This window comes from Balaenoptera acutorostrata, chromosome 6, assembly GCF_949987535.1.
Source record: "Balaenoptera acutorostrata chromosome 6, mBalAcu1.1, whole genome shotgun sequence".
In the NCBI taxonomy this organism is placed as follows: domain Eukaryota; kingdom Metazoa; phylum Chordata; class Mammalia; order Artiodactyla; family Balaenopteridae; genus Balaenoptera; species Balaenoptera acutorostrata.
Window position 1 is genome coordinate 13,036,416 of NC_080069.1, and position 13,657 is coordinate 13,050,072.

The window sequence follows — 13,657 nt, forward strand, 5'->3', positions numbered from 1 at the left end:
TCTGAGGACGCAGGAAAAGGAAGGGGCTGATGAGTCTGAAGTGTAATAGACAAGTTAAAGTTGAAAACGTGAGCCCGAAACCTACTGCTGGGGAGCTATACGTGCAGTGTTCAATTTCCCCACCTTCTACCTCATTTATCAGGCATTCACAGTTGATGAGTATAGATCGTCGAGATAATAGTATGCACCATGTGCCAGATTCGTTTTCCAGCTCCCTCCAGGAAAAAAAAAAAATAGAATAAAATAAAATACCTCCTACACTCTGGGATAATTACCAGGGTTGCTATATCTCCAAATCATTGGGGAGTGTCCAGAATTGAACTGCCTTTATTGAAAAGTTACATCGATTCAATATATAGTAATACAGGCAAAAATAATTAAGGGTTTGCTCGCTGTGTAAGACCTTAATCCGGATCTCACAAACATTCAATAAAGGCTGTATGGTCAGGGAGATAGATGGCTGACAATTTTTCCTGAGAAGACTGGCTGGCAAGGAGAGAAGAGGTAGAGGGAGGGAAGGGAAGAGGAGAGGGATAGGGGAAGGGAGGGGTGGGGGGGAGAGGAGGGAAGGAGGGAGGGAGAGAGAGAGAGGTGCTGGAAGAAGCAGGAAGAATTTTGTCCATTTGGTTATCAGGTTAGTGAACACCGTTCAGCAAAATGCTTCTATGATGTTTGATAAGCCCTCTAGATGAGGCTTAGACAGTAAAACTCAAAGGATCAAATTCCAGATGCAGTGTGAAGTTTGGACACAAGGAAACTATTCTGCCGGTTTCCAAGAATGTGAAAATTCGATGGGTTCATCGCCCGAAAGCCAAGGCCAGAGGGTTGCGTTTTGCTGTGTGATTTTTCCACATTGTGCTGATGCTGCTTTATGTCTCATATCGAGGGGAAACCTTGGACCTGATGCCACCCAGACAGGCATTTCCCGTATCCTCTTGACAGATAGAGGGGCGCTGGACACTGCGCTTGGATTGGGGGTGAAGAGTAGAGATCGGGGTGACTCGCAAATTAGGAACTAAATTACGTCTTTTGTTCCAGTGGATCAGCACCCTTAGTGAATGGACATCACATACGGCAGTGAGCCCCAAAGGAAGACGAGCTAGTTAGGAAAAAAAACCCAACTCATCCAATTTCAGCTAGGATGGATAGAAACCTAGGATGGATAGAAAGTCCGATTTGTTACAAATGATACCTAGTAAGTAACTCAATAGGCTTGGCACCTGGAATTTATTTTCCTCTTCCAACCATATAATCTAGAAATTATTTTAGTCTAATAGTCTAATATTTTAGTCTAATAGTCTAATTATTTTAGTCTAATAGTGAATATATTAGACATATATTACAATTTAGTTTACATGTTTATGTCTCTTATGTCGTGTATACAACCCATTAATGTAAAGCAGAACATAATTTTTGGCCTCCCAAGCAAAACTTCAACAAGCTTTGTTTATGTTTCAGTGATTCAGTAAGGCTTTGGTGCCTCTCATTGGCTGTCTGCTAGACCAGACCTGGAGACAATGGGTCCCCATACCAGCTGAGGGCACCATCGCCCTGGACGGTACCAAACTGTCCATCCCAGGCCCCACCCCTCTCTCTGGTTTCTAGACCTTAATGTAAAGAATCTCTAAGTCTCATGCCTGTGCCACTCTTCCCTTGCAGCCATGACCGGACTTGTCGTGCCCCCGATGTAAAGAAGAGGAAGAAATGCTTTCTTATAGCACAAAACTGCTTACTCTGATGGACCAATAATGAAGAAAGCACTAGGAGCTCTCTGGGGAAAGTTGTGCCCCGAGTGAACATGATGGACAGATCTGGGTTTGCAAGGAGCTGCCTCTTACCTGGTCTCACGTTTCTTGTGTAGCTCTGATGGTAACTACACAAACTGACCCTCCAGGGAACAAGGACAAAAGATGTCATTGACGTAGTCAGTGCTAAGAGCAGAAATGCAATTCTTTGTTATGAACATTATGAGAACCACCTTCCTATGTTTGTAAAATATTTAAGAAAAAAAATTGGCAAACGATTCATGCTTAATATTTTGGATACTATTTGTTTTTCTTTGTAGGAAAAAAAAGTTGAAAGTTTCTATTTTCTATGAAGCCTTTCAGATACCAATTTAGTTTATGCAGAAAAAAAAAATTGAACAAAACAGGGTACCAGCATGGAAGACTTTCTTAAAATGAAACCTGAATTGAATGATGAAATGTTGTTGTATGTGTGTTTGCTTATAGTTTAATCTCTTTAAAAAACAAACAAACAAAAAAAAACAAAAAAAGGGAAAAATTTTAAAATGTTTTACAATTATTTAAATAAATAAACGTGTAACTTATTGTAAGTAGAGGTAGAAATTAAGACCTTTTTGGAAGAGAGAGGAATTTCTCTTCCTGATGTAAAATGGAAGTGATGCAAACATGTAGTAACAAGTTTAAAAGGTGTGTGATTATTACTGCAGTTACTTACTAGACTCTTATCCCCCATCCCGCCTCCCCCTCTTTTTCCATCATTTTACTGACCCACAGGCAAGAACATGTATCTTATGTAGAACAACCCGATGCAGAAACAAGGATGCAAGTCCATGCACGTACACAAATACTCAAACCCATCAATCCATTCCCAGCTCCGTCTGCTTTCTAAATAGTCTACATGTCCCTTTAGGTATTCACTCTTTGTGAATACATAATCTCTAAAATTTATATTAGCGTTCAACATTCACCCTTGAGCAGTGCAGAGAATGCCCATGTTTTAGTGTGTCCCCGGCTTTGCATCCCAGGGAAAGACGGGTCTCACCTTAAAGACAGCCAAAGCCATGTGACTCTCCCAACCAAGTGGCCTCTGTGGAATCTCCCTTTCAGAGTCCCTCCCTCCCTCCTCTTTGGTTACCTGGTTCAGCACAGAGATTTAAGCCCCACAGAACTTCAGAAACTGGATTTGAAGATGGTGACTCTGTTTCTTGGACTCTTCATCATCAGTCTTAGGATGTTCACATCCTTTCTTCTCGCTGCAGGTTTCCCCTTTCATGGCATTAAACTCACTTGAAAAAAAATACGTATTCAACTTGACACAGTTTCCAGGCAAGAACGTGATGGGGTGCAGAAGAGGCATGCTGTTAAAAGCCCTAATCTGTCTTCTGATCTTCAAAGAAATGGAAACCTAGATTCTTAGCAGGGTCAGAGAGTAGGGGCATCTGTGTTCCAAGCGACGCATTTCCCCAGGCCTGCGACAGGCACTCGTAAGTTCTGGGACTAGCTCTTAGGGGGGAGACACCTTGCAGGAACTGCTAACACGGAGTAAAGTCTTGAAAGCCTGTGTGATCCTGGAGATGTATCCAGAATTATCTGGACTGCCAACAAGGATGTCATTTTTTTCCAGACCAGGGTTCTCCTTGCTGACTCACTGGCATCACGGCATAGTCTATATACAGACTTCAGTTTGGGCTTCTTGGTTGGGGTTCTATTAGAAATTGATGCAGCTCTGCTGGAAAAACATGTTTAGTGCATCTGAGCCAATTTTGGACAACTTCATAAATTCAGCCTCCCTTCCGTTTGCTCACACCTATTCAACCCCCAATGGTCTTATTTGCCTTTAATCTATTCTAGAACTACCCAATATGACCCAAATGTTATTTCTACACACATGATAATCCAAGGGTTTGGAAACCTGGCATACTTGTAATTCCTGCTGACCGTCCCGGTCCCTCCTAGTCAGGGCTTAAAGCACCAAAAAAACAGGGAAACACACAAGAGAACGTTCCCCAGTGAAAAATCTGATGGGAGAGGAAGAGTGTGGATGACAAACATCACCATCCAAAAGTGAAAGCAGAACAAAATTAAGCATGTTTAGACCTGGATTTGAGCCAATCCAACATAAGGAAATGTTTTTTTTTTAAGTAGCATTGCTTTTAGAATCTGTGAAGTTTGCTCTTGCATGAAGATGAGTGCAGTACTGTCTTCAAAATGATTGTAGAATTTCTTGGTAGCTTTACACCGAAAAATGTGTGTAACTAAATACCAGACATCCTTGACCATTCAGCTAGAACCTCAGCAGTGACAGATCTATTTAAGTGTACAAATGTGTGTAAGGATGATTTTTAGTGTACTAATAAATTAAAAACAAAGCTACTCTGTCCTCTTTAGTCATTGCTGTTAAATCATTCCGGTCCCAGGTTATTTTTGTGCCACTTGGAATAAGTATTTCTATAGGTAACTACAAATTCTATCCTATCTTTGTAAAAGGAGCTGTGTTAAGATTTTTCACTTAAAGGGACAATTTACTTCATTATTTATCTCATTTTTTGTTATAGCATCGTATTTTCCCCCAGTTTTTCTTTGCACATTTCAATATGCATGGTTTAAAAACCATCCCCTTCTCTACCTTTTGTACAGTAAGGTCTCGTTTTCAAACTGTATAGTTTCATTTTATCGTTTTGCTTTGTCAGTTATATACAGTATAAAGTTGCTATGCACAGAGCTTTTTGTAAAGACAGCTTTTTTGTTTACTGTTTTTAATGGTCTTACTTATGAAAGAATATCTTGTTTGTAAAATGAATATGTCTACTTCAGTTTTAAACTTTAAATTATCCTAACAAAAAATAAAATTTTTGTACTGTAAAAATAATTGGAACTTGGCCTTTTTTAAAAAAAATTATTTATTTTATTTTTGGCTGCATTGGGTCTTTGTTGCTGCACATGGGCTTTCTCTAGTTGCAGCGAGCGGGGCTACTCTTCGTTGCGGTGCGCGGGCTTCTCATTGCGGTGGCTTCTCTTGTTGCGGAGCATGGGCTCTAGGCGCGGGCTTCAGTAGTTGTGGCTCACAGGCTTAGTAGTTGTGGCTCGCTGGCTCTAGAGCAGAGGCGCAGTAGTTGTGGCGCATGGGTTTGGTTGCTCTGTGGCATGTGGGATCTTCCTGGACCAGGGCTCGAACCCGTGTCCCCTGCCTTGGCAGGTGGATTCTTAACCACTGAGCCACCAGGGAAGCCCGGCCTTTTTTTTTTTTGAAGTGGAAAAAATTGAGTTTGGGACTTATTCTTAAGTTTGGGGATTTTCTCACAGCTGCAAGTCCCTGAACTCTGGTTGAGGAAATCTTACTATATCTTTTGCTTACGTGGAAAGTGTTCTGAGGTGCTTACCTGGAGGAGAGAATATGTATGACTTTAGGCCATTTTTCTGTATGTATTTATTTATGTATCCATCTGGTCAAATCCCTTCATAAAAACTCAATGATCCTACGTCCAGTGTTGGACTTTTTAGGGTAGGTGGTAGTCTACTTAGACTTGAAACTGCAAAATTGAACAAATGTTATAGGCTGATCCATCAGACACTGAGGCTGGACACAGACGTGATGCTTATTTTTAGATCATAGGAAGAGAACAAGATACATGCCTCTGGAAGGAAATAATTTATAGAAAATAGCTCATACAGGAAGATGGAAGCACTGTAGGAGCTCAGAGAAGATGGCGATCACAGAGAGCTGGAGTGGTCAGAGAAGGTTCCGTGGGGGAGGCAGGGCTTGATGGGGCCTTCAAAGGATGGTAGAAATGTTGCAGTAGAGGTTGGCAGTGAGCACTGCAGAGGGGAAGGCCATCATGAAAAAGGCAAGTAAAGGGAAATTCACAAAGCACATTTAGGAGAATGTGATTCTGAGCATGGTTTTTCCACCAGACTATTCACAAGCACACTCATAATAGGACTATCTGATTTCTTTTACAAGGGTAAAGAGATCTGCAAGGAACACATAAATTGTGCCCCTTGCATAGATGGATGAAATGCTATTTCTAAGCACTATTCTGAGAAAGCCACTGTGGTTTTGCTTTTTTCCGTGTTGACCGGCTCTCTGCCTAGACTGTGCTTCCCCGGGGTCTTTGCCTGGTGCCTTCTCAGCCTCCAGACCACAGTTTAAGTAGCATCTACTCACAGAGGACTTTGCTGACCTCCGACCATGCAGATTTCCCACCTATTCTCTTTAGCTGGACCCTGTTTGTGTCCTTGTAATTTGTATTCATTTGCGGTCCACTTTAAATTGAAGGCTCATAAGAACAGGGCCCACATCTGTCACAATCCTGGATGTGGAGCTCAGAGCCCAGTGCCTGAGATGCCCCACGAATACTTGTTAAATGAGCAAATGAGAGACTGAATTCTGATCCCTAGAGGCAGCCCTGCCTTGGCATGTGGGAGAGGTAGCTGATCTGTCACAAATGATAGGAAACAGTATCACTTTGAGAATCCACTCTTGAGGGACTATCTTGTCAGTCAGCTAATCCAAAAAAAATGATGGAGTGTGTCTATAATATAAAGTGACTGGCTGTTTAATAAACATAGGAAACTCAAAATGAGAAGGAAGTGAGGAATAAAGAAAGATCTGTGGCTGGTATCCTGCTGGGTAGGCCACTTTGTCCCTTGGCCCTGGAACTTCTGTGGATTCTCCTGATGCTCAGATGTCATTCCAGAACCAGAAATGGGGTCCTTTGGGGGAATGTACATTCCATTCCTATTCGAGATATGCCACTTGACTTGTCCACCGCAGACCTGAATCTCAAAGAGCTTATGGTGCATTCACCGAACTGCAAGAAGTTCAGAGTGGCTGTAGGGCACTGAATGTGAGACTGTGATGAGACTGAAAACTTTAAGAACTCGGTGGGGACCAGGTCCTAAAGGACCCTGTTCATCATGCCAGAGAGTTTAGTCTTCATCCACAGGACTATGCTGTAGGTAATGGAAAACTATTAAAAGAACTTGAGTCAAGGAGTGACACGATCCACTTTATGCCACAGAAAAATTACAGTGTGGATTATGGATTGGAGCAAGTGGATATTGGAGGCGAGGAGACCAATTAGGCTAGGGATAAAAGACAGCTGACAAGGACCAGTGTGCTGGGCCATCGCTACGACTGGTGTCATTCTGGTTGGTCGGTGTCTATGCCATGCCAGTTGATAAATGTTTTAAAATTACTCTGCAGTTAAGAGACTATGGCAATAATCCAGACAAGAGAGAGTCATCCCTGAACTAAGCCTGGGCGACAGAGATGGAAAGTAGAGGAGAGATTTGAGAGAAAGCTTTGCAGTTTGACGGGACTTTATAACTGGTTAGATGTGAGAATGAAGGAGATGGGGTGACGAGGATAACTCCCAGTTTGCTAGTTAGACTATTGGATTTTGTGGTAACATTAGCTGAAGTAGGGAATAAAGAGAGAAACCTGTTGCAGAGAATTGAAAGATATGATGATTTTAACTTGGGGCACATCTGTTGCAGTTCCTCCTTTTCTTTCATGGCTACTTGATGATTGCTTTCTACAGTTTATTCAGGAAGGACTCAGGAGAATTATACTCCCTGGTTCACACATACAAAAACAAATGGCTACTCTACTTCTATTTGATTGGCTGTTCAGTTGGGTATAAAATTTTCCTGAGTTACACTCTCTTTCTTTGAGGACTTCATAGGAGTTTTTAAAAACTATCTTCTAGTGTTGAATGTTTCTGTGATGATGTCTGAAGCATGCCTCTTTTTCTTTTTTTTTTTTTTATGCCTCTTTTTCTCATTCTCTTCTTTTATTGCCCTCATATAAGCAAGGCAATACTATAATTTGTTTTCTAAGTCAGGACACTTTTGAGAGTGAAAAGGCCACAATAATTATGCCTGGAAAACAGAAGTAAACTGGCACTTGGTCACTCTACTTATAAATAACTTCTTATTTTTGTCTGCCTGCCCAAAGGAGTCTTTCTTTGTATTTGAAGTCCAGTAACTTTATTGGGATATGTCTTAGTGTTGATTGTTCTGTGTAATTTTTTCCCCCCTGGGATGCAGCATTCCCTCTCAATGTGTAGATTCAAGTCTTCTTTTATTTCTGGAAGGTTTTCTTTAAATACAATATTAAAATATTTTCTCTGTTCCTTTTATTTTCGCTGTTCTTACTAGAGACACAAATTATGCATTTGCTGGATCTCTAGGGTCCACCATTCATCTCTATCACATTCTCTCCAGCCACTCTTGACTCTTAGGTCATTTGTATGCTTGCTTTTCTCGCTCTTGTCCTCCTCTGTATTCCTTCTCATGTGGCCTTAATTTCTCAGATAGTTTTATTTTTCTCTTTCACTTTTTCATAAGCTGTGCCACCTTATATCCTATCATTTTCTATTGTGTTGCTTATTTTCTTTGAGCTATTGCATCTCTGCTCTGAGCTATTGTTTATTAGAGAAATTATTTTGTTATTTTATTATTATTATCATCATAAAGAACTTGATCAGAATTACCATCTGCTCCATGAAAATTGATTTTTTTCAGGTAAGTGTCTTTACCTATCATTTGTTTACTTTTTCTTTTTTCCCTTCATCGTCTATGTATATAAATCATATTTAGATACCTCTTTGAGAATATTCGTCTTTGATTGAGGTGAGTTTTTCCTGGATCAGCTATTTGCCAGAAGTTTGAGGGCAGAGGGTCTAGGACCATGTACCAGGCCAGCAGGAATTCTTATTTCAGAGATGTGCATGTGTTTGTATACAAGAATAGTGGCAGGGTGGGGGGTTGGGGAGACGTTTTTTAGCTTTTACTTCTTCTTGGGCAAAATAAGTCAGCATTTCCACAATTGCTCGCAATACATACTACTCTTCCTCAACAACTGGCTGCTTCTTACACATCTGGCTTGTTTGGGCAATTCCCTCATCAGTCTTGCCTTCTGTGCTTCCTGCCTCTGTCAAATGGGGTCCAGAGATATGTCTACAGTCAGATTCTGTTTGTTCCAATTGTTTCAACAAGAGACTGTTGGTTTTGACCCTTAGGATAGCCACATTTATCCCACCAGCTTTGTCTGACATTAGCATCTGAAGCATCCTTTCTCAGTCTCTACCCATTCCTGTTTGACTTTCACTGCCATTGCCACCCCTTCCTCATTAATTGTGTTTTGGGGTAACCAATTTTCCTAGTTTCATCAAAGATGAAATTCATGCCTCTCCTTCTCCTTTCCTTGTTTTCTTTTGAGTGATTCTGAGTGGAAATTGATGGAATAGGTCTTATGATAGCATTTTCATCTGATGTCTTCATATTCTCTGCCTTGCATCTTGGTAATTCACAAAAAAGGGACTGCTGCACAGGGCTATGAACTCCTTCATTCTACCACCATTCTACCTTTGACCTTGTAGATTACCCTTGATAACTAGCTCTTGGGGCCCAGCTCACTGGCTACATTCTTCACTTTCTCCATTGGACTCTGCCAAACACAAATAATAAGATACACGTAAGAAGATGGCGGAAGAGTAAGACGCGGAGATCACCTTCCTTCCCACAGATACAGTAGAAATACATCTACACGTGGAACTGCTCCTACAGAACACCCACTGAACGCTGGCAGAAAACGTCCGACCTCCAAAAAGGCAAGAAACTCCCCCCGTACTTGGGTAGGGCAAAAGAAAAAAGAAATAACAGAGACAAAAGGATAGGGATGGGACCTGCGCCAGTGGGAGGGAGCTGTGAAGGAGGAAAGGTTTCCACGCACTAGGAGCCCCTTCGCGGGCGGAGACTGCGGGGGGCGGAGGGGGGAAGCTTCAGAGCCACGGAGGAGAGCGCAGCCACAGGGGTGCGGAGGGCAAAGCGGAGAGGTTCCCGCACAGAGGCTCGGCGCCAAGCAGCACTCACCAGCCCGAGAGGCTTGTCTGCTCAGCCGCCGGGGCGGGCGGGGCTGGGAGCTGAGGCTCGGCTTCGGTCGGATCGCAGGGAGAGGACTGGGGCTGGCGGCGTGAACACAGCCTGAAGGGGTTAGCGCACCACAGCTAGCCGGGAGGGAGTCCGGGGAAAAAGTCTGCAGCTGCCGAAGAGGCAAGAGACTTTTTCTTGCCTCTTTGTTTCGCGGCGGGCAAGGAGAGGGGATTCAGAGCGCCGCCTAAACGAACTCCAGAGAAGGGCGCGAGCCGCGGCTATCAGCGCGGATCCCACAGCAACAGGGGCGCAGAGGGAAAATCGGAGAGACTCCCGCACAGAGGCTCGGCGCCGAGCGGCGCTCACCAGCCCGAGAGGCTTGTCTGCTCCCCCGCCGGGGCGGGCGGGGCTGGGAGCTGAGGCTCGGGCTGCGGTCGGATCGCAGGGAGAGGACTGGGGCTGGCGGCGTGAACACAGCCTGAAGGGGTTAGCGCACCACAGCTAGCCCGGAAGAAGTCCGGGAAAAAGTCTGCAGCTGCCGAAGAGGCAAGAGACTTTTTCTTGCCTCTTTGTTTCGCTGCGCGCAAGGAGAGGGGATTCAGAGCGCCGCCTAAACGAACTCCAGAGAAGGGCGCAAGCCACGGAGATCAGCGCGGACCCCAGAGACGGGCGTGAGACGCTGGGGCTGCTGCTGCCGCCTCCAAAAAGCCTGTGTGTGAGCACAGGTCACTCTCCACACCTCCCCTCCCGGGAGCCTGTGCAGCCCGCCACTGCCAGGGTCCCGGGATCCGGGGACAACATCCCCGGGAGAACGCACTGCGCGCCTCAGGCTGGTGCAACGTCACGCCGGCCTCTGACGCCGCAGGCTCGCCCCGCCTCCTCCGTACCCCTCCCTCCCCCCGCCTGAGTGAGCCAGAGCCCCCGAAGCAGCTGCTCCTTTAACCCCGTCCTGTCTGGGCGGGGAACAGACGCCCTCAGGCGACCTACACGCAGAGGCGGGTCCAAATCCAAAGCTGAACCCCGGGAGCTGTGCGAACAGGGAAGAGAAGGGGAAATCTCTCCCAGCAGCCTCAGAAGCAGCGATTAAAGCTCCACAATCAACTTGATGTGATGCATCTGTTGAATACCTGAATAGACAACGAATCAGCCCAAATTCAGGAGGGGGACTTTGGGAGTAGGAGATATTAATTTTTCCCCTTTTCCTTTTTTTTGTGAGTGTATATGTATATGCTTCTGGGTGAGATTTTGTCTGTATAGCTTTGCTTTACAATAGCTTTATTTTACTTCACTATATTATAGCCTCTTTCTTTCTTTCTATTTTTTCTCCCTTTTACTCTGAGCCGTGTGGACGAAAGGCTCTTGGTGCTCCAGCCAGGCATCAGGGCCGTGCCTCTGAGGTGGGAGAGCCAACTTCAGAACACTGGTCCACAAGAGACCTCCCAGCTCCACGTAATACCAAACGGCAAAAATCTCCCAGAGATCTCCATCTCAACATCAAGACCCAGCTTCACTCGACGACCAGCAAGCTACAGTGCTGGACATCCTATGCCAAACAACTAGCTAGACAGGAACACAACCCCATCCATTGGCAGAGAGGCTGCCTAAAATCATAATAAGGCCACAGACACCACAAAATACACCACCAGACGTGGACGTGCCCACCAGAAAGACAAGATCTAGCCTCATCCACCAGAACTCAGGCACTAGTTCCCTCCACCAGGAAGCCTACACAACCCACTGAACCAACCTTAGCCGCTGGGGACAGATACCAAAAACAACGGGAACTACGAACCTGCAGCCTGTGAAAAGGAGACCCCAAACACAGTAAGATAGGCAAAATGAGACGACAGAAAAACACACAGCAGATGAAGGAGCAGGCTCAAAACACACTGGACTTAACAAATGAAGAGGAAATAGGTAGTCTACCTGAAAAAGAATTCAGAATAATGATAGTAAGGATGATCCAAAATCTTGGAAACAGAATAGACAAAATGCAAGAAACATTTAACAAGGATGTAGAAGAACTAAAGAGGAACCAAGCAATGATGAAAAACACAATAAATGAAATCAAAAATACTCTAGATGGGATCAATAGTAGAATAACTGAGGCAGAAGAAAGGATTAGTGACCTGGAAGATAAAATGGTGGAAATAACTACTACAGAGCAGGATAAAGAAAAAAGAATGAAAAGAACTGAGGACAGTCTCAGGGACCTCTGGGACAACATTAAACGTGCCAACATTCGAATTATAGGGGTACCAGAAGAAGAAGAGAAAAAGAAAGGGACTGAGAAAATTTTTGAAGAGATTATAGTTGAAAACTTCCCTAATATGGGAAAGGAAATAGTTAATCAAGTCCTGGAAGCACAGAGAGTCCCATACAGGATAAACCCAAGGAGGAACACGCCAAGACACATATTAATCAAACTGTCAAAAATTAAATATAAGGAAAACATATTAAAGGCAGCAAGGGAAAAAAAACAAATAACACACAAGGGAATCCCCATAAGGTTAACATCTGATCTCTCAGCAGAAACTCTGCAAGCCAGAAGGGAGTGGCAGGATATACTTAAAGTCATGAAGGAGAAAAACCTACAACCAAGATTACTCTACCCAGCAAGGATCTCATTCAGATTCGATGGAGAAATTAAAACCTTTACAGACAAGCAAAAGCTGAGAGAGTTCAGCACCACCAAACCAGCTTTACAACAAATGCTAAAGGAAATTCTCTAGGCAAGAAACACAAGAGAAGGAAAACACCTACAATAACAAACCCAATACATTTAAGAAAATGGGAATAGGAACATACATATCGATAATTACCTTGAATGTAAATGGATTAAATGCTCCCACCAAAAGACACAGGCTGGCTGAATGGATACAAAAACAAGACCCATACATATGCTGTCTACAAGAGACCCACTTCAGACCTAGGGACACATACAGACTGAAAGTGAGGGGATGGAAAAAAATATTCCATGCAAATGGAAATCAAAAGAAAGCTGGAGTAGCAATTCTCATATCAGACAAAATAGACTTTAAAATAAAGACTATTACAAGAGACAAAGAAGGACACTATATAATGATCAAGGGATCGATCCAAGAGGAAGGTATAACAATTGTAAATATTTATGCACCCAACATAGGAGCACCTCAATACATAAGGCAAATACTAACAGCCATGAAAGGGGAAATTGACAGCAACACAATCATAGTAGGGGACTTTAACACCCCACTTTCACCAATGGACAGATCATCCAAAATGAAAATAAATAAGGAAACACAAGCTTTAAATGATACATTAAACAATATGGACTTAATTGATATTTATAGGACATTCCACCCAAAAACAACAGAATACACATTTTTCTCAAGTGCTCATGGAACATTCTCCAGGATAGATCATATCTTGGGTCACAAATCAAGCCTTGGTAAATTTAAGAAAATTGAAATCGTATCAAGTATCTTTTCCGACCACAACGCTATGAGACTAGATATCAATTACAGGAAAAGATCTGTAAAAAATACAAACACATGGAGGCTACACAATACATTACTTAATAACGAAGTGATTACTGAAGAAATCAAAGGGGAAATGAAAAAATACCTAGAAACAAATGACAATGGAGACACGACGACCCAAAACCTATGGGACACAGCAAAAGCAGTGCTAAGAGGGAAGTTTATAGCAATACAAGCCTACCTCAAGAAACAGGCAACATCTCGAATAAACAACCTAACCTTGCACCTAAAGCAATTAGAGAAAGAAGAACAAAAAAACCCCAAAGCCAGCAGAAGGAAAGAAATTATAAAGATCAGGTCAGAAATAAATGAAAAAGAAATGAAGGAAACAATAGCAAAAATCAATGAAACTAAAAGCTGGTTCTTTGAGAAGATAAACAAAATTGATAAACCATTAGCCAGACTCATCAAGAGAAAAAGGGAGAAGACTCAGATCAATAGAATTAGAAATGAAAAAGGAGAAGTAACCACTGACACTGCAGAAATACAAAAGATCATGAGAGATTACTACAA

The 13,657-nt window shown here is 43.0% G+C and overlaps 1 protein-coding gene across 1 annotated transcript in view; it reads left to right on the forward strand.

The window, feature by feature from the left end:
• The window catches only part of EBF2 (EBF transcription factor 2), a 191,351-nt gene extending 186,783 nt beyond the window's left edge, over positions 1 to 4,568 (forward strand). Inside the window, exon 16 of the mRNA XM_057547902.1 lies at positions 1,660 to 4,568. Within this exon, the coding sequence (XP_057403885.1) occupies positions 1,660 to 1,691 (32 nt within the window). The 3' untranslated portion in view covers positions 1,692 to 4,568. The remainder of the gene's footprint in view (positions 1 to 1,659) is intronic.
• The last annotated feature ends 9,089 nt before the right edge of the window (positions 4,569 to 13,657 follow it).